Source organism: Durio zibethinus, chromosome 8 (assembly GCF_047325235.1).
Source record: "Durio zibethinus cultivar Kanyao isolate XHJ-2024 chromosome 8, ASM4732523v1, whole genome shotgun sequence".
Lineage (NCBI taxonomy): Eukaryota > Viridiplantae > Streptophyta > Magnoliopsida > Malvales > Malvaceae > Durio > Durio zibethinus.
The window spans coordinates 26451715-26478699 of record NC_143169.1 but is presented as its reverse complement, the minus strand read 5'-3'; the positions used below and the strand labels follow the sequence as shown (position 1 = coordinate 26478699).

General features: G+C 34.4%; 3 protein-coding genes and 2 pseudogenes across 6 annotated transcripts; 2 read left to right on the top strand and 3 right to left on the bottom strand.

Moving 5' to 3' along the window:
* Positions 1-859: 859 nt before the first annotated feature.
* LOC111278312 (uncharacterized) lies at positions 860-4587 on the bottom strand (annotated as a pseudogene). Its single transcript, XR_016344194.1, has 8 exons — positions 4299-4587; positions 4108-4201; positions 3658-3788; positions 3522-3568; positions 3115-3214; positions 2917-2978; positions 2677-2735; positions 860-1228 (listed from the first exon to the last, which is right to left on the bottom strand). The product of XR_016344194.1 is annotated as an uncharacterized LOC111278312 (transcript).
* Positions 4588-4835: 248 nt separating this feature from the next.
* Positions 4836-8522, bottom strand: LOC111278310 (uncharacterized). Of its 2 annotated transcripts, none has more exons than XM_022864957.2 (6): positions 7877-8522; positions 6794-6905; positions 6505-6676; positions 6219-6406; positions 5669-5813; positions 4836-5148 (listed from the first exon to the last, which is right to left on the bottom strand). In XM_022864957.2, exons 1-5 carry the CDS (start codon positions 8377-8379, stop codon positions 5688-5690), a joined length of 1101 nt encoding a protein of 366 aa, XP_022720692.2. In that variant the 5' UTR covers positions 8380-8522; the 3' UTR covers positions 4836-5148; positions 5669-5687. The 2 variants fall into 2 exon arrangements, with proteins under 2 accessions (XP_022720692.2, XP_022720693.2); XM_022864958.2 differs by having other exon boundaries at positions 4917-5148; positions 5682-5813; positions 7877-8493.
* Positions 8523-11042: 2520 nt separating this feature from the next.
* LOC111278690 (rho GDP-dissociation inhibitor 1-like) lies at positions 11043-13852 on the top strand. Its single transcript, XM_022865316.2, has 5 exons — positions 11043-11714; positions 11805-11871; positions 12627-12845; positions 12932-13056; positions 13629-13852. The coding sequence occupies exons 1-5, from the start codon at positions 11454-11456 to the stop codon at positions 13701-13703; spliced, it is 747 nt and encodes a 248-aa protein (XP_022721051.2). The 5' UTR covers positions 11043-11453; the 3' UTR covers positions 13704-13852.
* Positions 13853-14659: 807 nt separating this feature from the next.
* On the top strand, positions 14660-18397 carry LOC111278309 (uncharacterized; annotated as a pseudogene). Its single transcript, XR_016344193.1, has 9 exons — positions 14660-14807; positions 14955-15298; positions 15411-15655; positions 15941-16025; positions 16132-16317; positions 16401-16568; positions 16661-16877; positions 17519-17688; positions 17817-18397. The product of XR_016344193.1 is annotated as an uncharacterized LOC111278309 (transcript).
* Positions 18398-19146: 749 nt separating this feature from the next.
* LOC111278689 (mannan endo-1,4-beta-mannosidase 6-like) lies at positions 19147-22159 on the bottom strand. The gene is made up of 5 exons (XM_022865314.2): positions 21680-22159; positions 21392-21589; positions 20838-20960; positions 20281-20492; positions 19147-19869 (listed from the first exon to the last, which is right to left on the bottom strand). The coding sequence occupies exons 1-5, from the start codon at positions 22079-22081 to the stop codon at positions 19458-19460; spliced, it is 1347 nt and encodes a 448-aa protein (XP_022721049.2). The 5' UTR covers positions 22082-22159; the 3' UTR covers positions 19147-19457.
* Between the last annotated feature and the right edge of the window lie 4826 nt (positions 22160-26985).

Genomic DNA, 26985 nt, shown 5'->3' with positions numbered 1-26985 from the left:
GTTTGGTTACATTATAATGATTTATTTATTGCTGATCCTGAAAAAGTTTGGTGTCGCGGGTAGGCGAAGAAGGGCCATCTGGGAGGGACAGGCTTTGATGATGAAATCGATGGTTTTCTGGGGCCAATGGTCAGGGGCTTGTTAACATTCGTTGCGATTCTTGTTATGATTCAAAATGTTGTCCCTCTAAATCTGGAAACATAGCAACACACTGTGGCCTTCAAAAAGCACAGAGGACAGGAGTGGCCATCAACATCACCGATGCCATTGCTCAAACTTAATGGTTGCTTTTATTAAAAGTTGAAAAAAAAAAAAAACCGAAATCTGTATCAGTCAAATTATTTCCCTCTCTACTGCTCAAAGAATTTAATTAGCATTCAAGCGTGTGAAGGAAAAACAATCAATCCTAAATTAGGATTGTTTTTCAAAACCAAAATCTGCAGCTTGCGCGACAAAGAAATTAGAAATGATCGGCGTCAAGGAAAAAGAATTAATGCCTACAACTTTTTTTTAACTACAACTAGGCTGTATGCCTTCTAATTCTTTCTCTTCTTTTTTCAATATATACTTTTTTTTTATCAAATATTGCAATCAAGTTGGTACGCTATAAAGGACTCCGCTGGCGATGAAGTGAACCTTTAGACAGGTCATGGGCCAACAAGGTATAAAAAAGTATCCGAAGTTTCTGGCCACCCGTAAAAAGTAAGTAGAATGCAATAATGTTTCGAGTCATAAAGAATTCGGATGATGATGATGACGACGACGACGACGAGAAATTTCTTTAAAAATCAAGAAAATACTCAAAAATCAGAAGCGCCAAGGCACATAATAAGGCTTAGACTGTAGAGAAAGAATGATCTAATCCAAGATCCTACTTGCTCTACGAGCTTTCTCCATTTGGCCGTTTTATCCCGCTAAGAAACAATTGAGAGTACATAAATTGCAAGCCATAAAAATTAGGTGAGTCGGAAATTTTCTTCTTCTTTCTCGTAGAACTGAAATATAAACTGAAGCCTACTCATGGTTTCTACAGGTATTTCAACTTTCAGAGTTCAGCAAGCATGTCAGATGAAAACTTCAATTGAACCGCTTCTTCTGACAACTATTTATATGCTCCTGATGTTCACCTGATAAGTTTTTTCAACACTGCTTCAGCCCGATGCTCAAATTTAGGGAGTGCCCATTCATGCTCGATAATGTCAAGACCGTCTTTCTCAGTACTCAGGCTCTGACAAGAATGAAAATCAAAATAGCAAGGTTAAGAAATAAAAATAGCAAACTCACAAATGAGCTTGAACTTGTAAAAGTTGACAACTAAACAGTTTTTTAAATTTGAAATTTCTTTTCAAGATGCTTTGCAATTTTAAACCATATATCAACCAAATAATAAGACAATGTCTTCCATGATACAGCTACTATCACCAAAATAACAGTTTGGTTGATCTTCATTGAACAAAAAGTTGCATTCAATTCTCATCATTTTGTGATTGATTTGATCCCATAGCAAAGAAAAAGGGAAGGTAGACACAACCAAGTGAGGGTGAGGAAAAGCAACGGCTGAAATCCCTATCTGAAGGATTCTCAACAGGTAAATATCAAACCCCAAAAGCATTGGAGGTTTCTAAAGTTATGGAGAAAAACTAAGCCCTTGCCTAAAAAGTCGGTTACTCATAAATAATGCCCCCAAAAGAGAAAGACAAACATAAATTCTAAATGGAGGAATAGAACTTAGATTTGATGAAGTGCCCCACAAACACATCAGTGCAAATCTATTTGACTCTCGCAGCACAAGCTGCAGGGAAATTAAAAGAACAAAAGATTTGTAGCAGCAGCTAGTAGCGTTGATGGTGGCAGTGTTGGGTCCATCATTGTCAGAATGGAATGCACATTTCCCCATCTGAACAATTTTCTAATTAACAAGCTACTATTGCCGCCAACCTCAAATCATAAACAAACAAATGGCTAGCCCATGGCAACAGCAATCATTTTTCCTTTCCTAAAGGGCTTAACAGCCAGAGTCTCCTACATTTTAGGATGACAATAATACATGTTTTCCACAAGCAATTCTCCTAAGAGATCTAAATAAACAACTCCTTGTCAATATAAAAAAATAGCAAATGGATACAATAGCAAACATCTTTGCGTCTCCATGATCTAGCAGCAAAGGAGTTTATACAAGTTACATGCTCAAGAAATGAGTCACATCAACAAAATGACTTGGGGATGAGTAGAAGATTTTGTCATATATATATATATATAAAGGCGGCAACCACTTGTTGCCAGTAGGACCAATCAAATTCTAAGCACAAGGATCTTGTCGAAAGAAAACCACTCAAGTTCTATGGCTGCAGCCCATAAGTTCTATATTGCCTACTCAATACCATTTAGGGCATCATCCTAAGCTTATCTACTCAGAGAACCCTAAGAAATCTACTTAAATAATTGCAAAAAGACTTCACTTAGCATAAGACCAAAGTGTTAATAACATAAGTCTCAAATGAAATAAATGAAGTTAATCTGCTTCCTACACATGGTACTTGAGGAAAATAATCTACATTAAAAAGACAAAGAACAGGCTGACGCGGAATATAAGACCTCATGAAATTATGTTAGATATCTGAAATTTTAAGAATTTTGAGCCTGTTCCACTCAGTAGAGAACAGATTGAATTAATACCTTTGTTGGATCAAAGCCAAATCCACTCATCTGCATCATACGCTGTGTATCATCTGTTGCTGCCAAAAAGAATCACAAATTTCACATGGTGAAAGCCTATAAATAGATGATAAATCCAAGACCCAGAGGAAGAGCAGATAAGCTTGGTAGGTTTTTTTTTTTTTTTGAAAGATGCAATTAAAATTTGCAGATCTCAATCTAATATAAAACATAATAGGAAGTTCATGATCCAATACTAACCATTTTCCTCTCATAAAATCAGACTAAATAAACCCCTCAAACCAAACAAATTGAGGAAATACCTGGAAATAAAAGAATTTGTCAATAATTGGTGGTATTAAGCCAAGAAAGTCTCTCAAAAATAGGAAAGCTCAGAGAGAAACACCAATTAAAAGATCATATATGAAAAGCATCTTGCATACAAAATTAGATCATTACCATGAGCGGCTACTAACATAGCTCACATCAACTGTGCTAAGGTCAATTCCATTCTGCAACATTGATCTGAACCTCTGAGTTAGTGGGAAGGGTATTTTGGCTGAAAGAGAGAAAGACAGCAAACTAGAAGAGGCAATCACATTACCATTAACCAATAGTGGAATAATATCAATAAATAAAAATCTTAATAACACTAACATGATCTTTGATTATGACACAACAAAAGATTTTGTCCATCACCATGTCACAAAGAATGACAAATGAAACAGATCCAATTTGGCAAATTCATAAAATCAGAATTCAGAAGTATGAAATCAATTTTGTAAACAAATTTGCAAATTCAATCTCAAATGTAGCATTAAAATACTCAGATATGTTGGAACAAAAACGGTAGTAAAGAACCAGACCTGCAACAAATCCAGAGAAGAACAAGTTGACCCATGCGAAAGTGAGTCTGATGGAAACAACAAGTTTACACAAAACAGTCAGTTCTCTAACATGAGCAATTACACAAAAGCATATGAACACTAGAGGTCCATGCACCATAAAAATACCTGAGGTATAATCATAGAGAGGTTTTTCTTCATCACGTCCATAGCCATGTTAGGGTCAGAGAACATTTGCGCCTGCACATTTTGAGCCTGGCCCTTGGGGACAAACAGTAATCCATTTTCCTACAAAAATGCAATAAAAATACCTTTAATTTCTCCTTTTCTGACATGATTATGTACGTAAATGGATTACTTTCATCAATTTAACCTGATTTTTAACACTCCATTAAGCTTGATACTAGGTGCATTATGCAGCGTATAGATTAGTTGAAGTTTGATTCCAAAAAATAATAATAATAAATTGATGGGAAGTCTGATTACAAACGCGTGATTATTTATGGTTAACGCATTATCGGTTAACAGAACAACAAAGCTTTAAAAAAGACACAAAAAATCGAAAATAAATAAGTGCTACTATAAATTTTGGTAATAAAAGGCAAACCTCATTGCTGAAATAAATCCTACGAGAGCTAAACGACTTGGGAGGGATAAAATTAGCAGCAGCTCGCAACTTCCGAGCCCTAACAATTACTCGCCTGAAAGTAGAAAATTTGAATGTCGGTGAATCTGAGACCTATTTATATTTATCGAAATTAAAAAAAAAAAAAACAAGAGGAGTTGTGAGAGAAGTGCCCTTCTTTGACGATCTTAGGATCGGGAACTTGAGAGGAGCGCATGTGCTTGGAGACAAAGTAGCGGAGGATGCCGATGAGGACCATCACCACTTTTAGAGGTATCAGCACCCAATCTCTGATAGCCTTGTCGAGCACCAGATCTTCCGCCATCGCTGGATCCTACTCTGATCTTTGCTCCTTCGATGACAGCGAGACGTTGGCTTCCGTCTACTTTCCACTTTACCAGTGTCGTTTCGCTTGAAGGACGGTAAAATTTTTTTTTGTCGGTTATTCAGTCATTCACTGTTCATTTACCGGCTGACAATTAGTTTAATATATTTAAGATTAAGCCCAAATGTTTAGAAAATTATATAATTTGGCCCACAACATTTTTCTGTTCATCCAAACTGTCCTCTTACAAATTTTACAAGAATACATGTATAGCAATTTATACTAAGAATAATTAGAAAAAAAAAAAAAAGGATTGAAGAAAGCAATGCTACTAAAAGTTTGAGCCAACACTCCAAACCATGTAACTAGATGCATAAACCGATCCTTCTGAGAAGTTGAAACAACTTATATTTCCATTAAGACTTCCTTCAGTTTAGTTTGAGGTTAGCATTGGAAAGACGGGTCTACATCAAAGTAAACAAGTACACTTAGATCCAGGCTAATGGCAAAACTACAAAATATCCTTGCCATTGGCCCATGCTACATTTTCGTTCTGACCGTAAACAAGCAACTAGTGAAAAGCTTCTCATCTAAAGAAGTCAATGCGCAAAAAACATAAATGAACAAGTAGAAAAGATAAAGGTCTTCACTATCTGTTCTACCATCAGAGATAACCAGATTACCGACATCCCATGTCCCTGCAGGAAACAAGATAGAACCATTCTATTAAAGGCAAAGGTGTAAAAAACTATTGACTGATAAAACGTCCAAAAATTAACAATTAAGGACAGATCAATAGAAATGAGAGAGAGATGCCAACATGACTTGCACAAAAATAATAAACTTACTAAAACGAGTTCCAAAAACCATCAAACTCACAAACGCTGTTTATAAATTAGAACATTGGACAAATCAACAGAAACTCACAAATGAGGAAATGTCAAATTATCTAAAAACCTCATAACTGACTGTGTTCATCTAATCATGATATCTAAAACAATAACAGGGAAAAACCAACAAATTGTTCTATTGTTATTTAGTTGAGGAAGAAAACACCCGGAGAATGGAGCCAGAAGTCAAAACAAAAGACAAGCCAATGATAAGGATACAAGCAGTAAGGTAGCAAAGGAAAAATCCTAAGATCTAAAGATGTTATAATTTAGATGCATTCATGCACGTGTGTGCAGGTATAAGAAGAAATAAAGCATTTATACTAACCAGTCAACACTACCAGATCTTATGAGTGCTTAAATAAATGATGACGCAGCAGTGTGTCACGTATCCCCATCACAGATATGCTTTCACATCCGAGAAGCTCACAAAGCTTAGCATCACACTGTACAACCATTGGATTTATTGGATCCTGAAACAATAGAAGAAGACTCCCAAAAGATTAATACCATGCATTGCTTCCACTAGATTTGAATTATAGATAGTCTATCATTATAGCCACAATAAATTAAAACATTTTAATATAAACAAAACCACAAATAATTCTGAGAACCAGAAGAAACTCCTAAATCTAAGCCAAACAACCATTATGTGTGGGATAAAGGGAGGTTGAAACATGAGAAAAAACAAGTCAATCACAATAACAGTATAAAACCTGAGAGACAAAAAACCAATTGAAGGAAGAGAGAAGGAAGGGGGGGGGGGGCAATTTTCTCTCAGAGAGATGCTAGAGAGCATGGCAAAGTATTTAACCAGCTAAAGTAAACCTAAAAGTTTAATGGGAAGAGGTGCACAAACTTGTGCACAAGCCACCCACCTCCAAATGATTGACCTTTATGTACTCCCAAACACGTCTTTCTGCCTCGGTTCCTAGCATCTCCCTTCCTCCAGCACCCAAAAACTTGGCAAGTGCTTCAGATATTAATACACGGTTGGCACTTGGTTCAACACTTTCGGTTGTGCGCTCAACATTTACTTTCACTCGTTTAGTTTGACTTGACTCCTCTGCAATGATTAGCTAGATTATTTAACCAATGAAGAAAGCATTATATCCAAGTCATCACAGAACAAACATATATTGCACAAAATTCATCAACACATACTTGAAGGCTCAAGTGGGGTAATATGTTTTGCTAGCAGTTTGTTCATCTTGAACATGTCAGTGCAGTCTGTCTCAAACACCAATCGTAAGGCATCATCACAAATTATCTTTCTCTTGTTACTTGGATCTTGGAGGCTGTTCTTCCTTATATATGCCCACAGTTGCTTGACAATCTGAATCAAACAGAGCAGATATTTTAGAATAGCAATATCTACACATGAAAACTTACTTTAGATCGCTTCTGACTAAAAAAAAATTACTGCAATCTTGGTTAATCTGGGGAAACCAACCTGAGTCCTTGGCAAAGCTGGCTCACCAACAATGGCTTGAAGTGCTGGTGAAACACTACAAACTTTGTTCAAACCCCCTGGTCCACCTCTTCTTTTGGCTCCAACTGGAGCACTGCAATAACATTATAAACAGACACTTAGGTCATCACTGAAGCTGATAATATGATAAAACATTAGGGACCAACAGTCAAATTCACATCATGATGCACAGAATATTAGTAAAGCTGACAATAAATCCAATAAAAACACATACATGACAATTCATACTTGCACACTAACATATCATCCCAAAGAACATAGCCAACAACTGACAGGATATTCAAATTCACTCGGCTAATCTAAAATCCATAAAAATTTAAATGAAAAAAATAATGATTCTCTCTTTAACAATTAAGAGGAAAAAAGGCAGTGATTGAATCGTTTTGAAGCTAGTTTCCTAATGTGCACTCACTCAGCAGTGTGAACTGGTAAGAGAATTGGTAAAAACTTGGAATTTTCCCATGACGTTCATGGTTCTACTCACATTGAAGAGCAAAATTTTAGGTATTCTAAAAGGATCTGCAAGCTGAGCAATTTGATATTATTATTTATTTTAGGAAACAGCACTGAAACTGTTCTCTGCCCTTATCACAAAATTTTCCGTAGCCAAAGTAAAACTCAGTTCAAAAGCAGCAACACAGTTATAACCTTCTTAAAAGAAAGAATTTTCAAAATAAATTATTAGTCAAGATTTTTTTTTTATTTGAGAACTCATTTAAGCGCGAATTAGCTATTAATCCAAGCCATTTACAGCTTCAACCAAACCAGAAATGGTAAATTTGTGAAAACACGGAAAAGCAATCCTAAATCCCTAAAAGGGAAAAAAATTACACTAAAAACCCGAACTTCCTAGCTCTAAACACTTAGGCAGGAAAACCCCAACTTCAGTCGCACAAAACGTGCAAAAAAGGACATAAAAGGCTCAACCCTCGAATTCATATTTACACAACCTTAAAATCAACCTCATTTCTTACACAACCTTCCCCCAAAATCCAAACAGAGAAAAGGGCTAAATCAGGAAATTGAGAAAATACGAGGGGAAACCTTTCTGTAGGCACTTCTGTGGTGGCAACACTGGCGGCATTTTGGGAGAAGACTTCAGTTTGCGTAACATTCGACTGCGGCTGCAGCTGTTGCTGTTGAGGCTGCAATTGGGGCTGAACCAGCGGGGGTTGTTGAGCCATAAGTGGAGCATGCGGTTGCGGCTGAGGCTGCGGAGGGTGCTGGCGGAAGTTAAGGTCATGGGAAGGTAATGGTGAGTGATGTTGGAGGGCAAAATGGGGAGGAAATTGTTGGTGTTGATGAGAAGAGAATTGTGGTTGATGTTGAAGGGTAAAAAGGTCCTTTGGAGGGAGTTGAGTCTGGGATTGGGGGGAGCGGAGGAGGAAGTTGATCTGGTCCTTAATGAAGCCAGCTTTATGGGAGAGGTCGAGCCCTAGCTTGGCTTCCAGCTGCTGAACGACACCGTTTAAGGTGGTGATAGCGTTGGGGTCGGACTGCCGTAGCACGGTCTCCACCCCTCTTGCAATTTCTTGGTCCGACGCCATGCTTCCTCCCTCATATAATACTTAACTGAAAAAACGGACACACAAAAGAACCGTTGATCTCTCTCTCTCTCTCTCTCTCTCTCTCTGTCTTTCTCTCTCCTCTGTTCTCTCTCTACTCCGCTCTCTTATAGTCATTAAATGACGAAAAAATCCTTCTTCAATTTTGTTTAAATTTAAGGCAAAAAGACGACTGTGCCCTGATCATAGCCGCTCTAGAGGAAGGTGGTTGGGGTAGAAATGTACTTCAATGACGTTGATCCTTTCCATTTTCTCTTTCCCTCGCTTTAAAATTCTGTGTAATGACAAAATTGGCCTTTGTTTATTCTTAATTTATACGAATAAAAATAAAAAAAGTAGAATTGAAATAAAACAATGATGTCCTCAGGGACAGAACAGAACTTAAGTTGTCCACCAAATTACCATATTAACCCGAATAGTATTTCTGACCCATTTTTCCCAGGAGAACAGGTTATGGGGCATATCGGTCAATGAGATAGATGAGAGTTTCTCTAATTTCTTGTTTTCTGACGTGAACCGGTGGGGGGTGGGTCAACAACTGTTGAATGTGGATGACGAAAATCGGTTGATCCAAGGGCTGAGAATTCTTCACTTCTCCGTTATGTATTAACGACGCCCATATTTTCCTTTCTAAGCCTTGCTTAGGAAAATTCATATTTTTGCCAACGAAGGTCTAGGTTTTAACCATAAAAAGATTCTTGAAATTCTGAGATTTATTAATTATAATATTAGTTTTGTTATTTTTATTAATTGATTTTTTTTATATGTAATAGAACTTGAACAGTTTTTGCAAGGAAAAGTAAGTATACAAAAATGTCGAATAACATGACATCACATAACTTGGAATTAAAAGAAAGAGACTTTAACTTTCTTTGCTATTGTTGGTTTCCCTTTTGAATATTATGCCTGATTTCACACGCCCAAATCAATTCAAATTTGGTCTTAAAATTACCGCTAAAATTAAGGATATGAAAATTTCTTATTATAATTGTCTTAAAATTACCTTTATAGTGGACGTGACCTTACACGAGCAGGGGGATGGGGCGTGTTTTAATCAGCAGCAGATGCGAAGACTTGGCCTAAACCCTCTCCGCTCATCGTTTTCGACCCAGCCTGAATCACCTGGCTGCCAATCTCTCAACGTGGCCCGCAACCAAAATGAATTTGTACATTTAGTCCATTTGTTGTTCAGAAGTTAATGTATTTGCATGACGAATTTTATGGTTCAGATAGCTTTCAAGTATGATTCTTTCATGTTTAATGATGTATTTTCCTGATTAGACTTACGTTAATTTGCCATGTGTATGGTTGCAGGAACAAGCTAAAAAAGCATTAGAAAGTGCAATTGCCTAAAAGAAAATTGAATTTGAGAAATTAAAATAATAGAGGAAGCAGCAAGCAGGTAGTGGAAGACTGGGAATGAATAATGATGCTGGTGTTGGAGGTTGGTTAAGATAGTTTGGAACATTTGGTTGGTCCAATGGTGACCATTTTTGGCAAGAAGCTCAACAGATAAGTCTAGTTGTATTGGGATGCAGGGCTGTGATGATAGTTATTTCGCCATCATTCAAGCTGGGTCTCCCGTGTTTCGTTGTTAAGAGACCTAGGACTAGTACCTCATGATTGAGGCTATTGCTGTCATGGCCAGTTTGCCATTCTTAAGTTGACACGGACTACTGGGAGACCACCATTTATTTATGTCTCCATCACTAGAATTTCATCTGACGGAAGCATGGAGTCAGACAGTCAGTTGCTCAGCTCAAAATCTCTGGTTGCTTTGGGTACAAATACCGTATCACATTGAAGCAAGTTAGTTGTGTTCTTTATAACATCTATTATGATGGCCGAACCACCTCCCTCTTGGTAGAAGAATCCAATGAAATTTAAACAGGTATGTGTTGAAGCAAGCAGTTTTGAACAATATATTAATATTTTGTTGGATTCACTGGATGAAACTTGAATTCCTCCATCAATGCAGTTGTTGAGTGATATTTAAAAGGAAGAAGATATAGCATAATTAATTCCGGTGATGATTATTTGTCCATGAATCAGAATAAACTAAATTAAATCACGCAATCAGGCATAATCAGTTTGCGGATCCTTTCAATTAATTCCATCATTTATCAATTATTAAATCCAATAACCTCCAAATTCTAGAGAGAAGTCAAATTGGTAAAAACTGTTGTCCCTATGTACTATTTTCAGTGAATTGGAATTGGTATTCTAAATTCCCAAGGCATGGAAGCACGTTTGACAACTTATCCCAAGTGTTGCACTTTGAAAGTACGACATTGTAATTCAGGACGACAATCAAAAAGTTCATTCAGGTTACAGAAAAGTCTGAAACTGATGAGTGTCTAGTCTACTTACATCCGAGGTAAAACAATTCTAAGCATCTTTTATTTTTTTCCATTTTTCCGATCATTGTTTCCGTGAGAAGAGGTCAAAGGGCATCTATCATCCACCCAATCCTAGGCTAGCTAGGCTGTCTGTCTCTCTTTTTTCTCTGTGTTTCTCGCGTGCAAGTGTGTCCTGTTAAATAAGAAATACTACTAATTATCCCCTCCTCAAATCTTGGTCTTCGTGGAAGCTTGTGCAGGAGTGACCTTCACGATCTCGCCATCTCTTTCTCTTATTTTTGTTCCATGATACATAATTTCGGATCACCACATGACCCTTTCCTCGGGTGTTTCAACTTCCCTCAATAACCCATCTCTCTTTCTTGCTATCCATCCTCTCTTTCTTGGTGTCTTTTCTTGTTTGAAGGATTATCCTATTCCTTTGGTGGGTTTTCTTGATATTTGGTTACTGTTTACCTTTCTGGGATTCTTCGACCCAATATACCTCTTTTAATACTTTTTTTTTTAATTGGAGGTTCCCTCCATCTTTTGTTGTTTTCTTCTGAGATTCTTCCTAGTGCGTTTTTTGGTTTCTCTTTTCTGTTCTTTTGCGTTTTGGGCAACTCTATTAGTTACTAAATTATATTTTCGGTGAGTGAGTTTGACCTCTTTATCTTGCATTAGCTCATTTTCTGTTGTACTGTTGATGGGGTGTTGATGTCTTTGGCGGTTGGTGAGGATTCAAGTTCTAAAAGGATGGGGTTTGACAACGACGCCAGAAATGATAGTGAAGCTTCTGAGACAAAAACATCAAAGATACCTCCAAACGAAGATAACGTTGAAGAACATCACCCTGGAATCAGTATTAAAGCCAGCGAGAGTTCTCTTTGTCCAACTGAGGATGAAGATGATGACGAAGAGAGGAAGATTGAGTTGGGCCCTCAGTGCAGCCTTAAAGAACATTTCGAAAAGGATAAGGTTGGTTAGTTTGTCTCTTTGTTAATATTTCAGTTTCAGTTTTAAGTTTTTTTTTTCCTTTATTTTTTCTGGTGGAATTTGAGGATTCAGGATGATGAGAGCTTGAGGAGGTGGAAGGAACAACTTCTTGGGACTGTGGATTTCGAGTCAGTTGGAGGTTTGAGTTCTCTTACTACTTCTCACTCGTCTTTCATTTCTGTTCTTTGAAACTTTATGACCCTCTTTGACCGTTGGTGAAATTATATAGGGCAATTTTTTTGCGTAAGAATCGTATCTGGTTTATGAGGGAGTTAGTTTTTGAACTTTGGCCTAGATTCCTCTGTCTCTCTCGAGTTTTCATGGAATGAAAACTGATGTCGAAGTTTAATACATGGCTTTAGCTAGCAATTTTATTTTGGCATTCTGGTTAAAATATGTGGAATATGAACCACTGACCTCAAAGTTACACTCTTAGAAAGCTAAGAGATGGATACAAGATCAATTTGTTTCGTTAAATATTGAACTTCTGCATATTGTTATGCAGTTTTCTGCTCATTGTGTTGGTTCTCACTCTCAGATGTATGATTAGCGAATGTTCTTGGAATTCTAAATTGCTGCTAGTTAATCTTAAGATGAATTATGTTTATCTGACAAATATGTTTGCAATTCCGCTGACGGTTAACCTTAAAGTTGAAGAGCATAGGGTTACAACGCCATCTCCTCTTTTTTTCCATTTGTCTTTCATCTCCTCAGTAATTTCCCTGCTCTGTTGCTTCTTCATTTCTTGTTTCATCCTGCTAGCAATTTATATGCATTTTGTTGGGGTAATCCACCACCTGCAAACCCCTAAAAAACTAAAGGAAGAAGAAAGTTTCCAATGAACTGCCTTTCTTTATATCCCAACATTTTCTTCTATTGTTTATGATGGTGTAGAAAATCTGGAACCAGAGGTTAAGATCCTGAGCCTTGCAGTCAAATCACCTGGTAGACCTGATATGGTACTTCCAATTCCAGAGGACGGAAAGCCCAAAGGTTTGTGGTTTACCTTAAAAGAAGATAGCAAATACAGCCTGCAATTCACGTTCCAAGTGAGCAACAACATTGTATCTGGCCTCAAGTATACTAATACCGTTTGGAAAACTGGTGTCAAGGGTAATTCCTCTTGTTCATATGAAAGAATTATGCTTTTTTATCTAACCTTTAGATTCAATTTTCTTCACAATGAAATCTTGTAACAGTGGATAGCACGAAAGAGATGATTGGAACCTTCAGTCCCCAGGAAGAGCCATACACATATGAAATGTCTGAAGAGACAACTCCATCTGGTATTTTTGCTAGAGGAAATTATTCAGCTAGAAGTAAGGTAAATTTGACAATTGTTCCAACGTTTCATTAGCTCTTTTACACCGTATTGCACCAAATAATTTATTAGGGGCAAAAGAAATGCCAAAGCATTTTAAGCGGTTCATGAATGTCCTATCATTTTGATTTTTATGAATCTGGTTTACTGTTGCTTTGACCAGAACAAGCTTAACACTTTATTCGCTATTCTTTTTTTATTCTTCTGTTAGCTGGTGTCTCATATAATTGTGTAGGTCATGCAGTCGTTTTCTTTGATGACCAAAAAAAAAGAGGAAATGCATTATTTTGAATTCAATTTCACCATCATTCAGTTTTGATTATGTCACCATCTTAAGAAATGGCCCTAAATAATCGCTTCAGTTGTTAAGCAATGCTAAATAAATGATCCCCATATTTGTAAGAATTAAGTTACGGATAAAGATTGCATTAATGAGCCAGGCTTTTGAGATTCAAATTCGTGGGTCATCTGATGTTGTGGACATGGAATCGTAGAAAACTTTTCTACCCTCTTGGGAGTGAGCATATATAGGCCTTACTGAGTTCGTTTCCATTGCACTTTTTTTCTGTTTGCAGTTTGCTGACGATGACAACAAGTGCCACTTGGAGATTAATTACACTTTTGACATCCGCAAAGAATGGCAATCATAGACTACTTACGAGTTTCTCTGTCATTGCTTTGCTTCGACTCCATTGTTTGCCAAGTCTCCTTTAGATGTGACCGTAATTCATTTTCTTTGTTCCTATGTGAGACTGATCAACTACACAATGAAGAGAGTCAATCAAGATTTTCTGTTTTTCCCTGAGTCCGAGTTGCAGTTAGACATTCATTCTTCAGTAAGAATCAATTAATAAAAAGTTAAGCTGTTGAACTTCGAGGGTTGATCGGTTGGGAACCGCTAATCTGCACCTGGCATTGTAGTAACCACATTTCTAATGGACAACGAAAACTTGAAACTTTAAAGAGTTCGTTCATAATTGCATGGTTTGTTTTTTCCTTCACTGTGAAAGTTAAAGTTAGCCAAAGCATGTCCCTTAAGCCCTACTTTCTTCCATCTTTTTGTCCCAACCAAACGAACTAGCATTACTTTGTTTCTTTTTCTTTTCCAATGGTTTCATAAAAGCCATGCAATTAAGCAAGAGACAGTGAAGCAGGGGCTGAATTTGAATCTTCTGCTTGAGTCAGTTCATTAACTTGAAAAAAATTGACAAGGAATGGAAGCACTTCTCCATTTTTTTATATATAGAAAAAAAAAAAAAAAGTTAGATGGATTCTACAAACTTATAAGTCACCACCAGCAAAGGCTTATATATTACAAGTTACAACCAAAAATTTGATCATATAATTTAATCTAAATGGCTGGGTGATAAACGCACTTACAATTTTTAATAAAAAATTTCAAACTCTTACGAACTTTTAAGCACGCATGTACCTTTAACAAATTGCCAGTGCCCTTGCTCTTTAAAATCTAAGATTTTGAGATTTGGACCGTGCCCAAGCCCAATCTCCACCGAACAGATTTGTATAATTTAAAACCCAATTTGAAACGGGCCGAAGCATATCTGATTGGGTTGGGTTGGGTTGGAGAATAAGTTTCTTTCAAAGCCGGATCTTGCTGGCGCTAGTAACCCAAAATAGAAACCCGTTAGACCGTTAATCTCTCGTCAGTGCCTCTTCAAAACATCGACGGCCGGGGAGAATTTGCAGTGAATCAATTACTTGAGCTTTTAACTTTGATTAGAAATCTCTATCAGGTACTCGATAGAACCCTAGATAGTAGGCTACGAATTTTCCTTCTTTTTTTCTCAGCATCCATAAAGGAATAGTTTTTTTAGTTAAATAAATGTAATGGAATATCTTACGAGAATTTAATTTAATTGATGAAAGTTATTGTGTTTTAGTAGCGGAAACCGAGGGAGTAAAGGAGGGGAAAAAGATGAAAGCCAATAGGGAAGATGGTGATAGCGTAGACGGGGAAGGGTACTCGAAACGGCAGAAAGTTACGAATTTTCGATCTTCACCTTCTGAAGAGCCACTCGTGCCTTATAATGACGATGAAGATGATGAAAGGAGGGCATTGAATCGCATCGGCGGTGATGAAGAAGACGGTCACATGGGTGAAAGTGAAGAAGATGATGATGAGAACGAAAATGACCCATATGGGCGAGGATCAATTCTAGAGAAGCCAAATCGCGAGGTTGAAGTACGAAGAGACTGCTCTTATCTTGATACGGTTAACCGCCAGGTGAATTTAACTTAATCTTCAATGTTGAAATTGGAATGAGCATGTAAATTGTACATTACTTGATTTTATTTTTCTTTTAAGATTTGTCAAATGGTTATTAAGTTGTTTACAGGTCCTGGATTTTGATTTTGAGAAGTTTTGTTCGGTCTCTTTGTCGAATTTGAATGTGTATGCATGCCTGGTCTGTGGGAAGTATTATCAAGGAAGAGGGAAGAAGTCCCATGCTTATACTCATAGTCTAGAAGCAGGACATCATGTCTACATCAATCTTCGAACAGAGAAGGTGTATTGTCTCCCTGATGGGTATGAAATTAATGACCCGTCATTGGATGATATACGACATGTTTTAAACCCAAGGTTTGCTCATATCTCACTTGATTGCTTTGACTTGCCCCGCCTTTTTTTCTCTTCATTTCTCTGCACATGCATGCATATTTGCATTTGCATCATAACATTCTCTGGATATCTAGCTTGCACACATGTTTTCTTTAGAGGCTTTTCGCCAACAAGTTAAAATGATTTCTGATCTACACTATCCTTTAGTGGTTGATATTTGAAGATGATTCCTTTCAATTTTTCTTTGGTAATGAGAGGTCTTCACTTTCAAGCATGTACAGTTTTTTCTTGGGTTCATATTTGCAGGTTTTCCAGAGAACAAGTTGAACAACTTGACAAGATTAAGCAGTGGTCTAGAGCACTTGATGGTTCAGATTACCTTCCAGGAATGGTAACCATCTTTGTTCTGAAATTCAAGGGCACATATTTACGATAATTGTTTAAATTTTTTCCTTCTTTTCTGTTAATATGATCTCATTGTTTGTGCAAATCTTCAGGTAGGGCTGAATAATATTCAAAAGACTGATTTTGTCAATGTCACCATTCAATCTTTAATGAGAGTTACTCCCTTAAGAAACTTTTTCCTTATCCCTGAAAATTACCAGCACTGTAGGTCTCCACTTGTTCATCGATTTGGAGAACTCACATGAAAGATTTGGCATGCTCGAAACTTCAAAGGACAGGTCAGATCATGCTTATATTATTGCTTGATTGTTGTTCTGGAACACATTGTATTCATGGTTTTTCAAATTATTGATGTCAACAGGTGAGTCCTCATGAGTTTCTACAGGCAGTTATGAAAGCCAGTAAAAAACGGTTTCAAATGGGTACACAGTCTGAGCCAGTTGAATTCATGTCATGGCTTCTTAATACACTGCATGCAGATCTTAGAACTTCAAAGAAAAGTAGCAGCATCATCCATAAGTGCTTTCAGGTTCTAACTAAAACCTTGCAATTATTATTTCATGCTTTGGCATCTTGTGTAAGTTATTTTATTGTGCTTGTTTTGCACTTTGGTATTAATAGGGGGAACTGGAGGTTGTAAAAGAGACACAGAACAAAGCTAACAGTGAGAAGAAAGAAAGTGGTGGGGAACAGAATGGAGCTCCAAAGATTACGGACGGTGTAATTGAGAATAATAATGTTGCTGCTGAATTATAGAATGCCCTTTCTGATGCTTGGATTGGATTTGCCAGAACCACCTCTTTTCAAAGATGTGATGGAGAAAAATATAATACCTCAGGTATTTTACATGCTATGTGCGTTTTTTTTCCTTTAAGTTCTGGACATGCGTGCAAAAGTATTTAAAGTACATTGCTTGCTAGCTTCAATGATGGTGGTTCCTTGCATGATTCGAATTGTGAACAAATATGTTTATAATATTTGAAATTTTTAGTGTATTTCTTTTGCTTTTTGTTGCTTTTTAAGTTCTCTTATACGCTCCTCGCACTCCCTTTCTTCCATAATATTCACCTTGAGTGACTTTATAATGGTTACTTAACATGCAAAAACAACACAATTAAACCCATATCCATCATATTATCAGACATCATTGGCCCTTGCGACCTGTATCAGACATTATATGAACTCATTTATCAGGTTTATGCATGCAATTAATTCTAGATGATAATTTAGATGACATGCACTAGAGGGGAGTTATGAATGGCAAAGAAGCTTATGCAAGTCAATGTTGATTGTGCTGAAAAGCCAAATGACTTTGATACCAATAATGGTCTATAAATTTCACGTTGGCTCTGTTGATCAGACAGAATGAATGAAAATGCTCTTATGAAATAAACTTGGAGTGGCCAACCAACTAGGAAATTTATGATTTCTGATGCTTTTAGTGTATCAAGATTAATTTTATTTATGATTTTGCTTTAGGTTCCTTTGTTTAATATACTGAAGAAGTTTGATGGTGAGACTGTAATGACTACTGTTCATCCTCCAGCAAGGATGAGATATCGTGTCACCAGATTGCCACGGTACTTTGATACTTCACATGCACTGCTTTACTAAGAATAATTTCTTCAGAGAAAAGAACACAACATTGGGTGAGTTTTATGTTCTTGGACATATTTGAATTTGCTTGATCAGTCTATAAAATGTAATCACTGTATCTCATGGGACCTAGTCTGGCTTTTGTTTCACTTTATACTAACTTAATGTTTCTCTTTTGCAGTGAACTTTCCTGTTAAAAACCTAGAGTTGAAGGACTACATTCCTCTACCAGCACCTACCAAAGAGAATGAAAGGTTGCGCTCCAAGTATGATCTGATTGCTAATGTTGTTTATGATGGTAAGCCTGATGAGCGGTTCTACAGGGTCTTCATACAGCGGAAGTCGGAAGAAGTATGGTAATTTTCTAAATAGTTTTTCATTTATGCGACTGAAATGCTACAAATAGTGGATGATGCATCTGAGATTCATTTTTTTGAAGAAATGAGATGCAAGATTTGCATGTTTCTGAAACACTTCCTCAGATGGTTGCATTGTTGGAAGCTCATATGCAGATATACGAGCAGCAAACACTAGGATAGAAGATTTTATCAACTGATGCTGTATGATTACTTGGTGTTGGTTCTTCAATATAAGTTTTTGCAAATGATTGATGTGGTATAGGTGAAGACAAAAAAAAAAAAAAGCTTCTAAGTGACTGATTTGCCATTCTGAAGCTGATTATCTGGTTCAGAGAACAATTAACACTAGCATTTTGCTGCTTCGGAGGAACATAAAAAGTGCCAATCGCAGTTTTCAGTTTCATTTTGGATTTTCAGAGATCAACATAACTAGTAATTTGACTACATGCCTAACTAGAAAAAAATAAAAAGAAGAAAAAGAAATTAATTAGGCCACAAGTCAAAAGAATTTTGTCCATCCCTCCAAACCGGCAGCACCAGCATCCAAAAGAATATGACTACGACGAACCTACATGTCCAGATGGCCGAAACAACCGGGTTAAAAATAGGGATACTTATAAAGAATTCCATTAGGATTAACTAATGCATGGGACGGCGCCTATATATTTTAAGGCAGAGTGATCGCTCGTCCTGTTTCCAAAACTAAGCTGAGGTAGCTAATCTATTCTCTTGATTAATTTTATGGCCAGTTTTTAGGAATGAAAAGAAAGAGATCCTCTTCCTAGAGAATGGGGAGGATACTGCAAGTTAACAAAAATTAAGAATTAAGATTAGTGAGTAGAGAAAATAATAATTGGGCTGAGTACGTTGGTTTTTATACTGAGAAATATATATATAATGGTAGTTTTGGGAAGCAGATCTAATGTATGTGGAAACTATGGATGAGCTTGCTGGCATGAGGTTGCCAAGTCGGTGGGTTCGATTGCATGATTTAATGTTAGGCTCATTTAATATTTTCTTTTATTATTTTTAAACGTTGATCATTTCGGAAAAATTATGTACACATAATGACATATTCAAATTTCATGTACAAATGTTAGGCTCAATTTAAGTTAATGCATTATAGAAAAAAAAAAAAAAAAAAAAAAAAACCTATTATAAGTATTTTTGCGAATGAAGAATTGAAGATGCGTTTTTTACAAGTATATTCAAAGGAAACCAGCTGCTTATAAATACCTGGCTACTAACCAGCAAACTATTGATTTTCTAAATACATATTTGTTGAATGAATGGATACAAATGCCTTAATCTCAAGTTTGAGCTATCATATTTCCTCCATTTTAAATCTGTCTCTTGTTTTCTTTACAAATTGAATAATATACCAAAATGATCCCAATACAACTATTAACACTCCTTTCTCCAAAAAAGAGGTCAGGTTATATACGTCCTTCAATGAACTCTTGTCAAGGTAGTTGACCAAAGCAAGGATCCTTGTTAAGTTTCCTGTTCCAACTGCTCTTTGCAAAAATGCTTTGAAGCCTACATGATTGCTTTAATATCAGCTTGTAGATGGAGGGATTATCCCAGGCTACCAAGGAAAATCTGTCACCATATTCCTCCACTCCTTCAACTAGTAACTGCCAAATTAATGCCCCTGCCCCAGATTGCCTCTTCTTCGCTGACTCATAAATTTTATCATACATGGTCTTTAACAGAATATCCTCATCAGCAAATCCTTGCTTGTTCACATGCACCAAAGAGCCAACTTCTGTGAAGAGAACCGGTTTTCTTAGCACATGATCCCCATCACTTATGTGAGAATCCACCCACTGAGTAAGATAACGAGCTTTTGTTCCCAAATCAGCATGTGGTATCCTACAACACATATACAACATATGTTATAAAGAGATAAGCATTGACATTTCAGGAATAGAAGATAAAAAATGCCCAATGAAATATGCACTTAGGTGGTCTATGAGACCAATTTAATCCATCACCATCGACCCTGTCAACCATGCCTCTGCGATGTAGAAATAGTCCAAATGCAAGAGCCATGCTGTGATAGACTTCTAGAGAACAGAAAGACCCTGGTTTGAAATTTGTTGCAGTATCAAGCATCAACCTGGCACTCTAAAAATGCATGGTAATGTTTTTCATATTGACCTAAGCAGACCAAATGAGATAAAGCAATCACCCTTGGTAATTGTATCAGACAACATTTTCAGACAACTTGACATGATATTCATAAGACATTATCAAATCATACTAAGAGAAAAATTTAACAACCAGCTATCAGGGTATGCATGAACGGAAGCAAAGTCAATGTTCTCAATTGCTGAGTTCTGTATAAAGTCTGATCCTAGTGAGGCTGCCCACTCCCCAGGATTTACTTCTGGTCCCTTAGTTGTATTCAGGCCATAAAACCCCTCAAGTCCGACAGTCACTAAATGTTTTTGATCCAGACTTTTGACAAAAGCAGCCATCTCGGTGATCCATGCCTGCACTCCAAGCTAATAGCATTAATAAAATTCTAATAGATCAAGAAAAAATAAAATGAAAGTATGAAACAAACCCATGCTCATCAATATTTAGAACAAGGAATTTCCTAACAAATGAAAAACTAAAGAAACAATAAAAGGAAAGTGCATAAAATCCTCAAGAAGCTACATTGGATATCAAAATACCCAACACCACTTTACTCATAGATAGAAAATTATAACAATCTACTGATGCTTTGAGATAAAAAAATGGAAGTACTCTCTTAACCATTCTTCAGGTCTTCAGTCCAGAAGTTTACAAACACATAGTAACAAAATAATGAGACAGCGAGTTCTATAATTCACCTGAAGAATGGGAGCAGAGGAATTGGATGCACACCGGGGCTCATTCATCAGCTCCCAAGCAAATATTGCCGGTTCATCAGCATACTTAACACCACTCAAGGAGTTCTTTCTACACAAAATTCCCTATAAAATGCACAACACAAACACACAGTTAACTTGATTGCTACAGCGAAACAAGAAGAATACATGTAGTGAGTAAGTCATTAACTTTCTTAAATAATCCAATCAAGTGTTCAAGTTGATCTTATTAGAGGACATTCATAGAATGATGCTTATAGGTCAATTCTTTTTAAATGCTTACCCTGCCTACAACATTCATACCATTGATATCCTAGTCCTACTAAACCTATTGGATATAAAGGCCAAGGACTCGGCCTTGCTTCATGCAACATTCATACCTTGACTCAATCTCAATAATAATGGCAAGCAATTTGAAAGTTTGATAAATTTATAATACTCCTATGGCTATAAGACTTCCCGCCAATTCACTATCGTACATTTATCTTCATAGTAAAGAGCTTTAAAAAATATAACCGAGGGCCATGGAAGCTTACCTTGATGTAAGCCTTGTAGTAATCTTTAATAATTGGGTGTGAAAAAAATGAATCAGTTGAAGAAGAAACATTCATTCTGGCTTCTTGTGCCCATCTCACATACTGGGCTTTACCACCAAAGTTATTTAAATTGTTCACCAAGCTTAGTATCAATCTAATTCCATGCTTCCTTGCCTCAACAATCACATAATCCAATCCCTGTCACATTATCATGCAAACTATAAGAAAATAAAACAGAATAACAAATAAGGATAGGTATATAATAAGAAAATAAAATTGAAGACAAACCCGAAAGACTCTTTCGTTGAAGACACCAGGAGAGATCTGCAAGGAATTAGGTCCATGACCATCGTTGAAGGCCCAAGTTCTGCACACAGTCAATCCCATTTGGGCCCCTTTCTGGAGCATCTTCGACACCCTTGATCTCGACGGACCACCCCAAATGCTCTCCTGCATTAGCCAGTAGGAGTTCCAGCCGTTGATGTAGACCGTTGACGGGTTCTCTGCAGCAGCAGCACCTGCGTTGACGATGATGAAATGCGTGGAGTTGGCAGACACAAAATCCATTTGGGGTTGCCATGGAATTGAAAAACTAATGAGATTGTTGCCAAAGTTGAGATAGAGAAGTATCGAAAGTAAAAGTATTCCCAGTAAAGGATAAAGCTTCTTGTCTCTCCATTCTGCTTCCATTTCTCTGTCGATGGTCGAGCGCGGTTGGTAGCTGGTCTGAAATTGTGGCTCTTTTTTTTTTTTGTTAATTTAAATTCGCTGGTAGTAATATTTTTTTCGTGTTCTCACGTACGCCGACGATGCGTTGTAATCAGATAGTCCTCTGGTGCACGGAAAGATAAGTGGGTCCTCAGTTATCTTTTGGCACGTAAACCACATGATGCACCAACCCACCATAATAATCGTCATCCGCTTCCTACGATCGCACGGCTCCTTTCCTTCACCGTCGGATTAAGCCACTTTTCTTTATTATTTATAACTAAGATTGACAAATGTTGTAGTATTTGATTATTGTTTATACGTGCTAGTTAAAATAGTGATGAGAGACCCCATCTATCAAGCTTTTTTTGTTTTCATTGTAAAGAAATTAGTAATTCATTTTATTTTAAATTTTTTTTACCCAGTGCATTCTTTTATTTTATACTAGTAAGTATTCTAATTTTAAATATTGAAAAGATTGGAATTTACTTTTACCTTTGACTGGGTTGTATAACCTAAGCATTCAAAAAGAGCTAATTCAAGAAGCTAAGGGTAATTGGATAAAATTGTTACTTGTGGATCATATCACATTTAATAAAATAATATCTTATCCATTCAAATTTATGTACAAAATATGATATGGAGTTGATATCTATGTGTTGAAGAACTCTTTATTTGTGCTTATGTATATTTTTGTTAGTTAAAATACTTAATCAAATATCAATTGCATATTTCATGTTAATTGCAATTGCATACTTCAATTAGTACATGAAGTTGGAAAGCTTAGATATCGCTAATTCTAGTCATAATTTTTTAAAATATATATATATATAATAAATAGATTATTTAATCTTTAGATCAAAATAAGATATATTATATCCGATAATTTAAAAATAATGATTAAAAATAATATATTTTCGAACTAACTCCGATTAAAAACTATCAATTAGAACCTAAAACTTTTATCTCTTGTTGATAATTCTGCTTATAATTATACATGACTAATTCTGTCCTTTAAAAAATTGCAAGATTTCTTTCATAACACTACAACTGCTTGTCTCCTATTCCTATTGAATGTCAATTTTAATAATTTAGTTATTATCCCTTCAACATATTTACTATTTACGAATCTACATCTAATACTCGTATAATTACAGGTTTAATTAATATATTTGAATCCAAAATTTTTCAAAGCTCTAATCTTATATTTAGATTTTTGAATCTCAAATTTAAGATTTTAGAATCTTAAATTCAAGAAATGACAAAATCCATAATTCATTATGGTTCAAAGTTTTTAAAAAACAAAACAAAATCTAATATATATATATATATATATATATATATTATATTATAAAATACATGGATGCCTGATAAGGTATGCCATGTGAATACTTATGTGGATAATTTATATTTTTTACATGTAAAATAATAAATTAATTTAAAATTTTAACCAAATAACCCCATTCAATAATTATTTTATTTTTAAAAATATTTAAAAGTTTAAACATTAGATTTATTTAATATTTCAAGAGTTTTATTTTCATTTAAATCACATAAAAGTTATCCCAAACTCACTTTTTTCAAAAACATTTCGAATAGAATCAATAATTTTGTTTTTTGTTTAAATGAATTATTAAACCATCTATACATCTCTTTTTAACTTTAAAAATAATATATAATTTATATTTATCTCTAATAATCTAGATATATGCTTTCTTTTTAAATATATATAATTTAAATATACTTTTAACAATCTAAATATATTTGTTTTAAATTTAAAAATTTTAAATATAAATTTATTTTTATAAATTTTTTAATAAATTTTAAAATACCAAATATAATTTATTTCACTATTTAATGGACGCCACCTTCTACCTTGACGAAATATTCTTTTGTTGAATTTCTCTAATTACTCATTTAGTCCATCAATTACACATGCCAATAGTGTTAGTCATACTTGTATCAAATAAAATATCATCTTCATCTATTTCATTCATTAGTAATAGCATATAGAGGTGTAATCGAGTCGAGTCGAGATAATATAATGAGAAACTCGAGCTCGACTTTTAACTCGTAACTCGATACTCGATTCGAACTCGATCGAATTTTATTTTTCTAACTCGAGTTCATTTCGTGATCCAAATTGAATTGCTTGACCTCGCTCAAATAAGCTCATTTATCATGTAAAAATAAGTTTGATTCCATACTATATTTTTAATAAGGTTATTGAAGGCGTCTATGATAAAAATGTATTTAATAATGCCTTCATAAAATTTTATGAGATGATTGCTCAAGGTATTTTTGGTTATAAATGCCTCAAATAATTTCTTCTATTTTTGTATTGAGGATTCTTTAAGATATTTTTCTCAAAAAATGCTTTGAATAATCTCTTACAAAAATGAAAATGAGATTATTCAAGGCGTTTATGGCTAACAACATCTTTAATAATTTTTTTGTAAAAAAATGAAAAGGGAATATTAAAGGTGTTTTTTATAAAAAAAAAAAAAAAAAACCTTAAATAATCCTTCTAATTTTTTAGAGGGGATTATTTAAGGCAATTTTGACAAAAAATACCTTAAATAATCTCCTAATAAAAATTGAAATAGGTTATTGAAGGTTCTTTTAGTAAAAAACACATTGAATAATCCTATTCAATTTTATGAATTGATTATTCAAGGCATTTTTTGAGAAAAACGACTTGAATAATCCTCAATACAAAATTGAAGAAAATTATTGAAGGTATTTTTTGCCAAAAACACCTTCAATAATTCTATTAAATTTTATGAGAGGATTATTAAAGGCATTTCTGCCCATAAAACAACTTAAATAATTCCCAAATTGAGTGATCATTTTTTTGGGGATTATTTAAAGTATTTTTATCTAAAAACACATTGAATAATCACCTCATAAAAATTGAAGTGGATTATTGAAGGCATTTTTGACTAAAAACACATTGAATAACTTCTATTAATTTTTTTTTTTAGATTCCTCCAACCAAGCATCCTCTTAAATCCTCTTAAAGTTTTTTTGGTTAAGGGTAAGGTAATAATTTTATAAATAAAATAATAAAAATATATAATAAAAAAGTTCGATTAGATTCGTGAGCTATTCGAATCAGCTACTAATATGTTCGAACTCAACTCATTCAATAAATTGAATTGTTCGAGTTGAGTTCGAGCTCAAACTCGACTTGATAATTATTGAATCGAATTTAAATTTTAATCGAATCAAATCTATGTAGCTTACGAGTACTAATGTATCATTTACACCTTTAGTGGCATATATTCTTTTTTGATTTTGAGAAACTACTATTTTAATTCTTAGCAACTAGTTAATGGTTGAAAGGGATGCTAATTACAAAGCATCCATTTTAGAGGTTAAGGGTTTTCATCGACGATTGATATTCTCTCTAAAAAATACTAATGTGACAAAAGTTTTCTAGCAATTTCGTTCTACTTTATCAATAATTATCGTTTTGCCATTAATTTGTGGGAATTTTATGTTACAATGGCCTTTTTCTAGAACTTACTTTCTGAAATAATAGGTCATATATTAAGTTAGGAGAATTAAACTTAAAAATCGAGCATCCCATCAAATAGAATAACAACTTTATTAGATAAAAATCAATAAAAATTATAATGATAATATTTAAATATTATATTTTGTTTAATTAGATTATTATAGGAAGTAGAAATTGAGATATATTAGCTTTAATGTTAAAACTTAAGGCAACTTTGATCTTTATAAGTACCAGTAAAATCATCCTATATAAAGTTTTTTGGTTTGTTTTGTATTGTTAAATGTTGTATTCATGAAATGCAGAAGTGAAATATATTGAGTTAGGGTACTCCATTATGGTACAAATAAAAAAAGTAAATTATGAAAATAATATAATACCACTTGTTTTTATTTATTGAAAATATTAACTTTATAAGATGATAAGTATATCTACTTTGCTATTAAACTTTATCATTTTATATTAATAACTTAACATTGAGATGGAGCTGAAAAGCTTTTTTTATTTTTATTTTTATAAGACTTTTGAAAATAATTATCTACAATATCTATAATTTTTTTACTTTTTGAATCAAATTGTTCAAATAATAAAAAAATTATTTTCTTTAATTTTGTAATATAATAATTTTTTCATTAAATACGGGTATTTAAATACAAATGATAAAATAATTAAAGTGAAAATGAAATTATATATTTTTAATTATAAATGACAATTTAATTCATTTGTATTTCATTGCATTTTTAAACATTATCCAATTTATATCCTTAAGTCTAGAAAAGTGTTTATTAAGTTTAAATTTGATAATTACATAAAATTTGAAAATAGTTTATGAAAAGATTGATAATCTATTTTCACTTAAAAATTTTAAAAAATAAAAAATTTAATATTTTGAATAATATTTTTATATTTTATGCAATATTTATTTAAAATTTAATATCATTTTATAATTATAATTTTAAAATTAAATAAATAAATAAATTTATATATCGCATAAATCATAAGCTAGTTAATAAATATTCTAATATTATATTTTGTAAAATTGTTTAAAAACTAAAACTAATCCTTTAACAAATGAGATATATATTTAAAAGTTACTAATTCTAAAAAATTTAAGTACCGAATGTACTGCGAAGTAAATTAAGTTGATAGAGATTAGGAGATTTCAGTTAACTTAAGTTGATAGAAATTAAAATATTAAAATATATATTAGAAATTTAAAAGAAATTTAAAAGAATACTAACATTCTAACTTATAATAATAAGGATAATATTTATTTTTACCATAAAACCTGACACGTGTCCCTGGCGCTTCTCGTTAGGAAAACGCTACCCTCCGCTTTATATATCTCCCAAAAGGCAAAGGCTTCATC

What these genes read in the sequence shown, in the direction of transcription:
- LOC111278310 (XM_022864957.2), bottom strand. Translation starts at nt 8,379, where the DNA reads ATGGCGTCGGACCAAGAAATTGCAAGAGGGGTGGAGACCGTGCTACGG. An exon ending in CAGCTTTGCCAAGGACTCAG is followed by an intron (nt 6,677 to 6,793) that starts GTTGGTTTCCCC and finishes TGTTTGATTCAG; the next exon opens with ATTGTCAAGCAACTGTGGGC. An exon ending in TAAAGGTCAATCATTTGGAG is followed by an intron (nt 5,814 to 6,218) that starts GTGGGTGGCTTG and finishes CTATTGTTTCAG; the next exon opens with GATCCAATAAATCCAATGGT.
- LOC111278690 (XM_022865316.2), top strand. Translation starts at nt 11,454, where the DNA reads ATGTCTTTGGCGGTTGGTGAGGATTCAAGTTCTAAAAGGATGGGGTTT. An exon ending in AACATTTCGAAAAGGATAAG is followed by an intron (nt 11,715 to 11,804) that starts GTTGGTTAGTTT and finishes TTGAGGATTCAG; the next exon opens with GATGATGAGAGCTTGAGGAG. An exon ending in TTGGAAAACTGGTGTCAAGG is followed by an intron (nt 12,846 to 12,931) that starts GTAATTCCTCTT and finishes ATCTTGTAACAG; the next exon opens with TGGATAGCACGAAAGAGATG.
- LOC111278689 (XM_022865314.2), bottom strand. Translation starts at nt 22,081, where the DNA reads ATGGAAGCAGAATGGAGAGACAAGAAGCTTTATCCTTTACTGGGAATA. An exon ending in ACTACAAGGCTTACATCAAG is followed by an intron (nt 20,961 to 21,391) that starts GTAAGCTTCCAT and finishes TGCATTTTATAG; the next exon opens with GGAATTTTGTGTAGAAAGAA. An exon ending in CATGCATACCCTGATAGCTG is followed by an intron (nt 19,870 to 20,280) that starts GTTGTTAAATTT and finishes TATGTGTTGTAG; the next exon opens with GATACCACATGCTGATTTGG.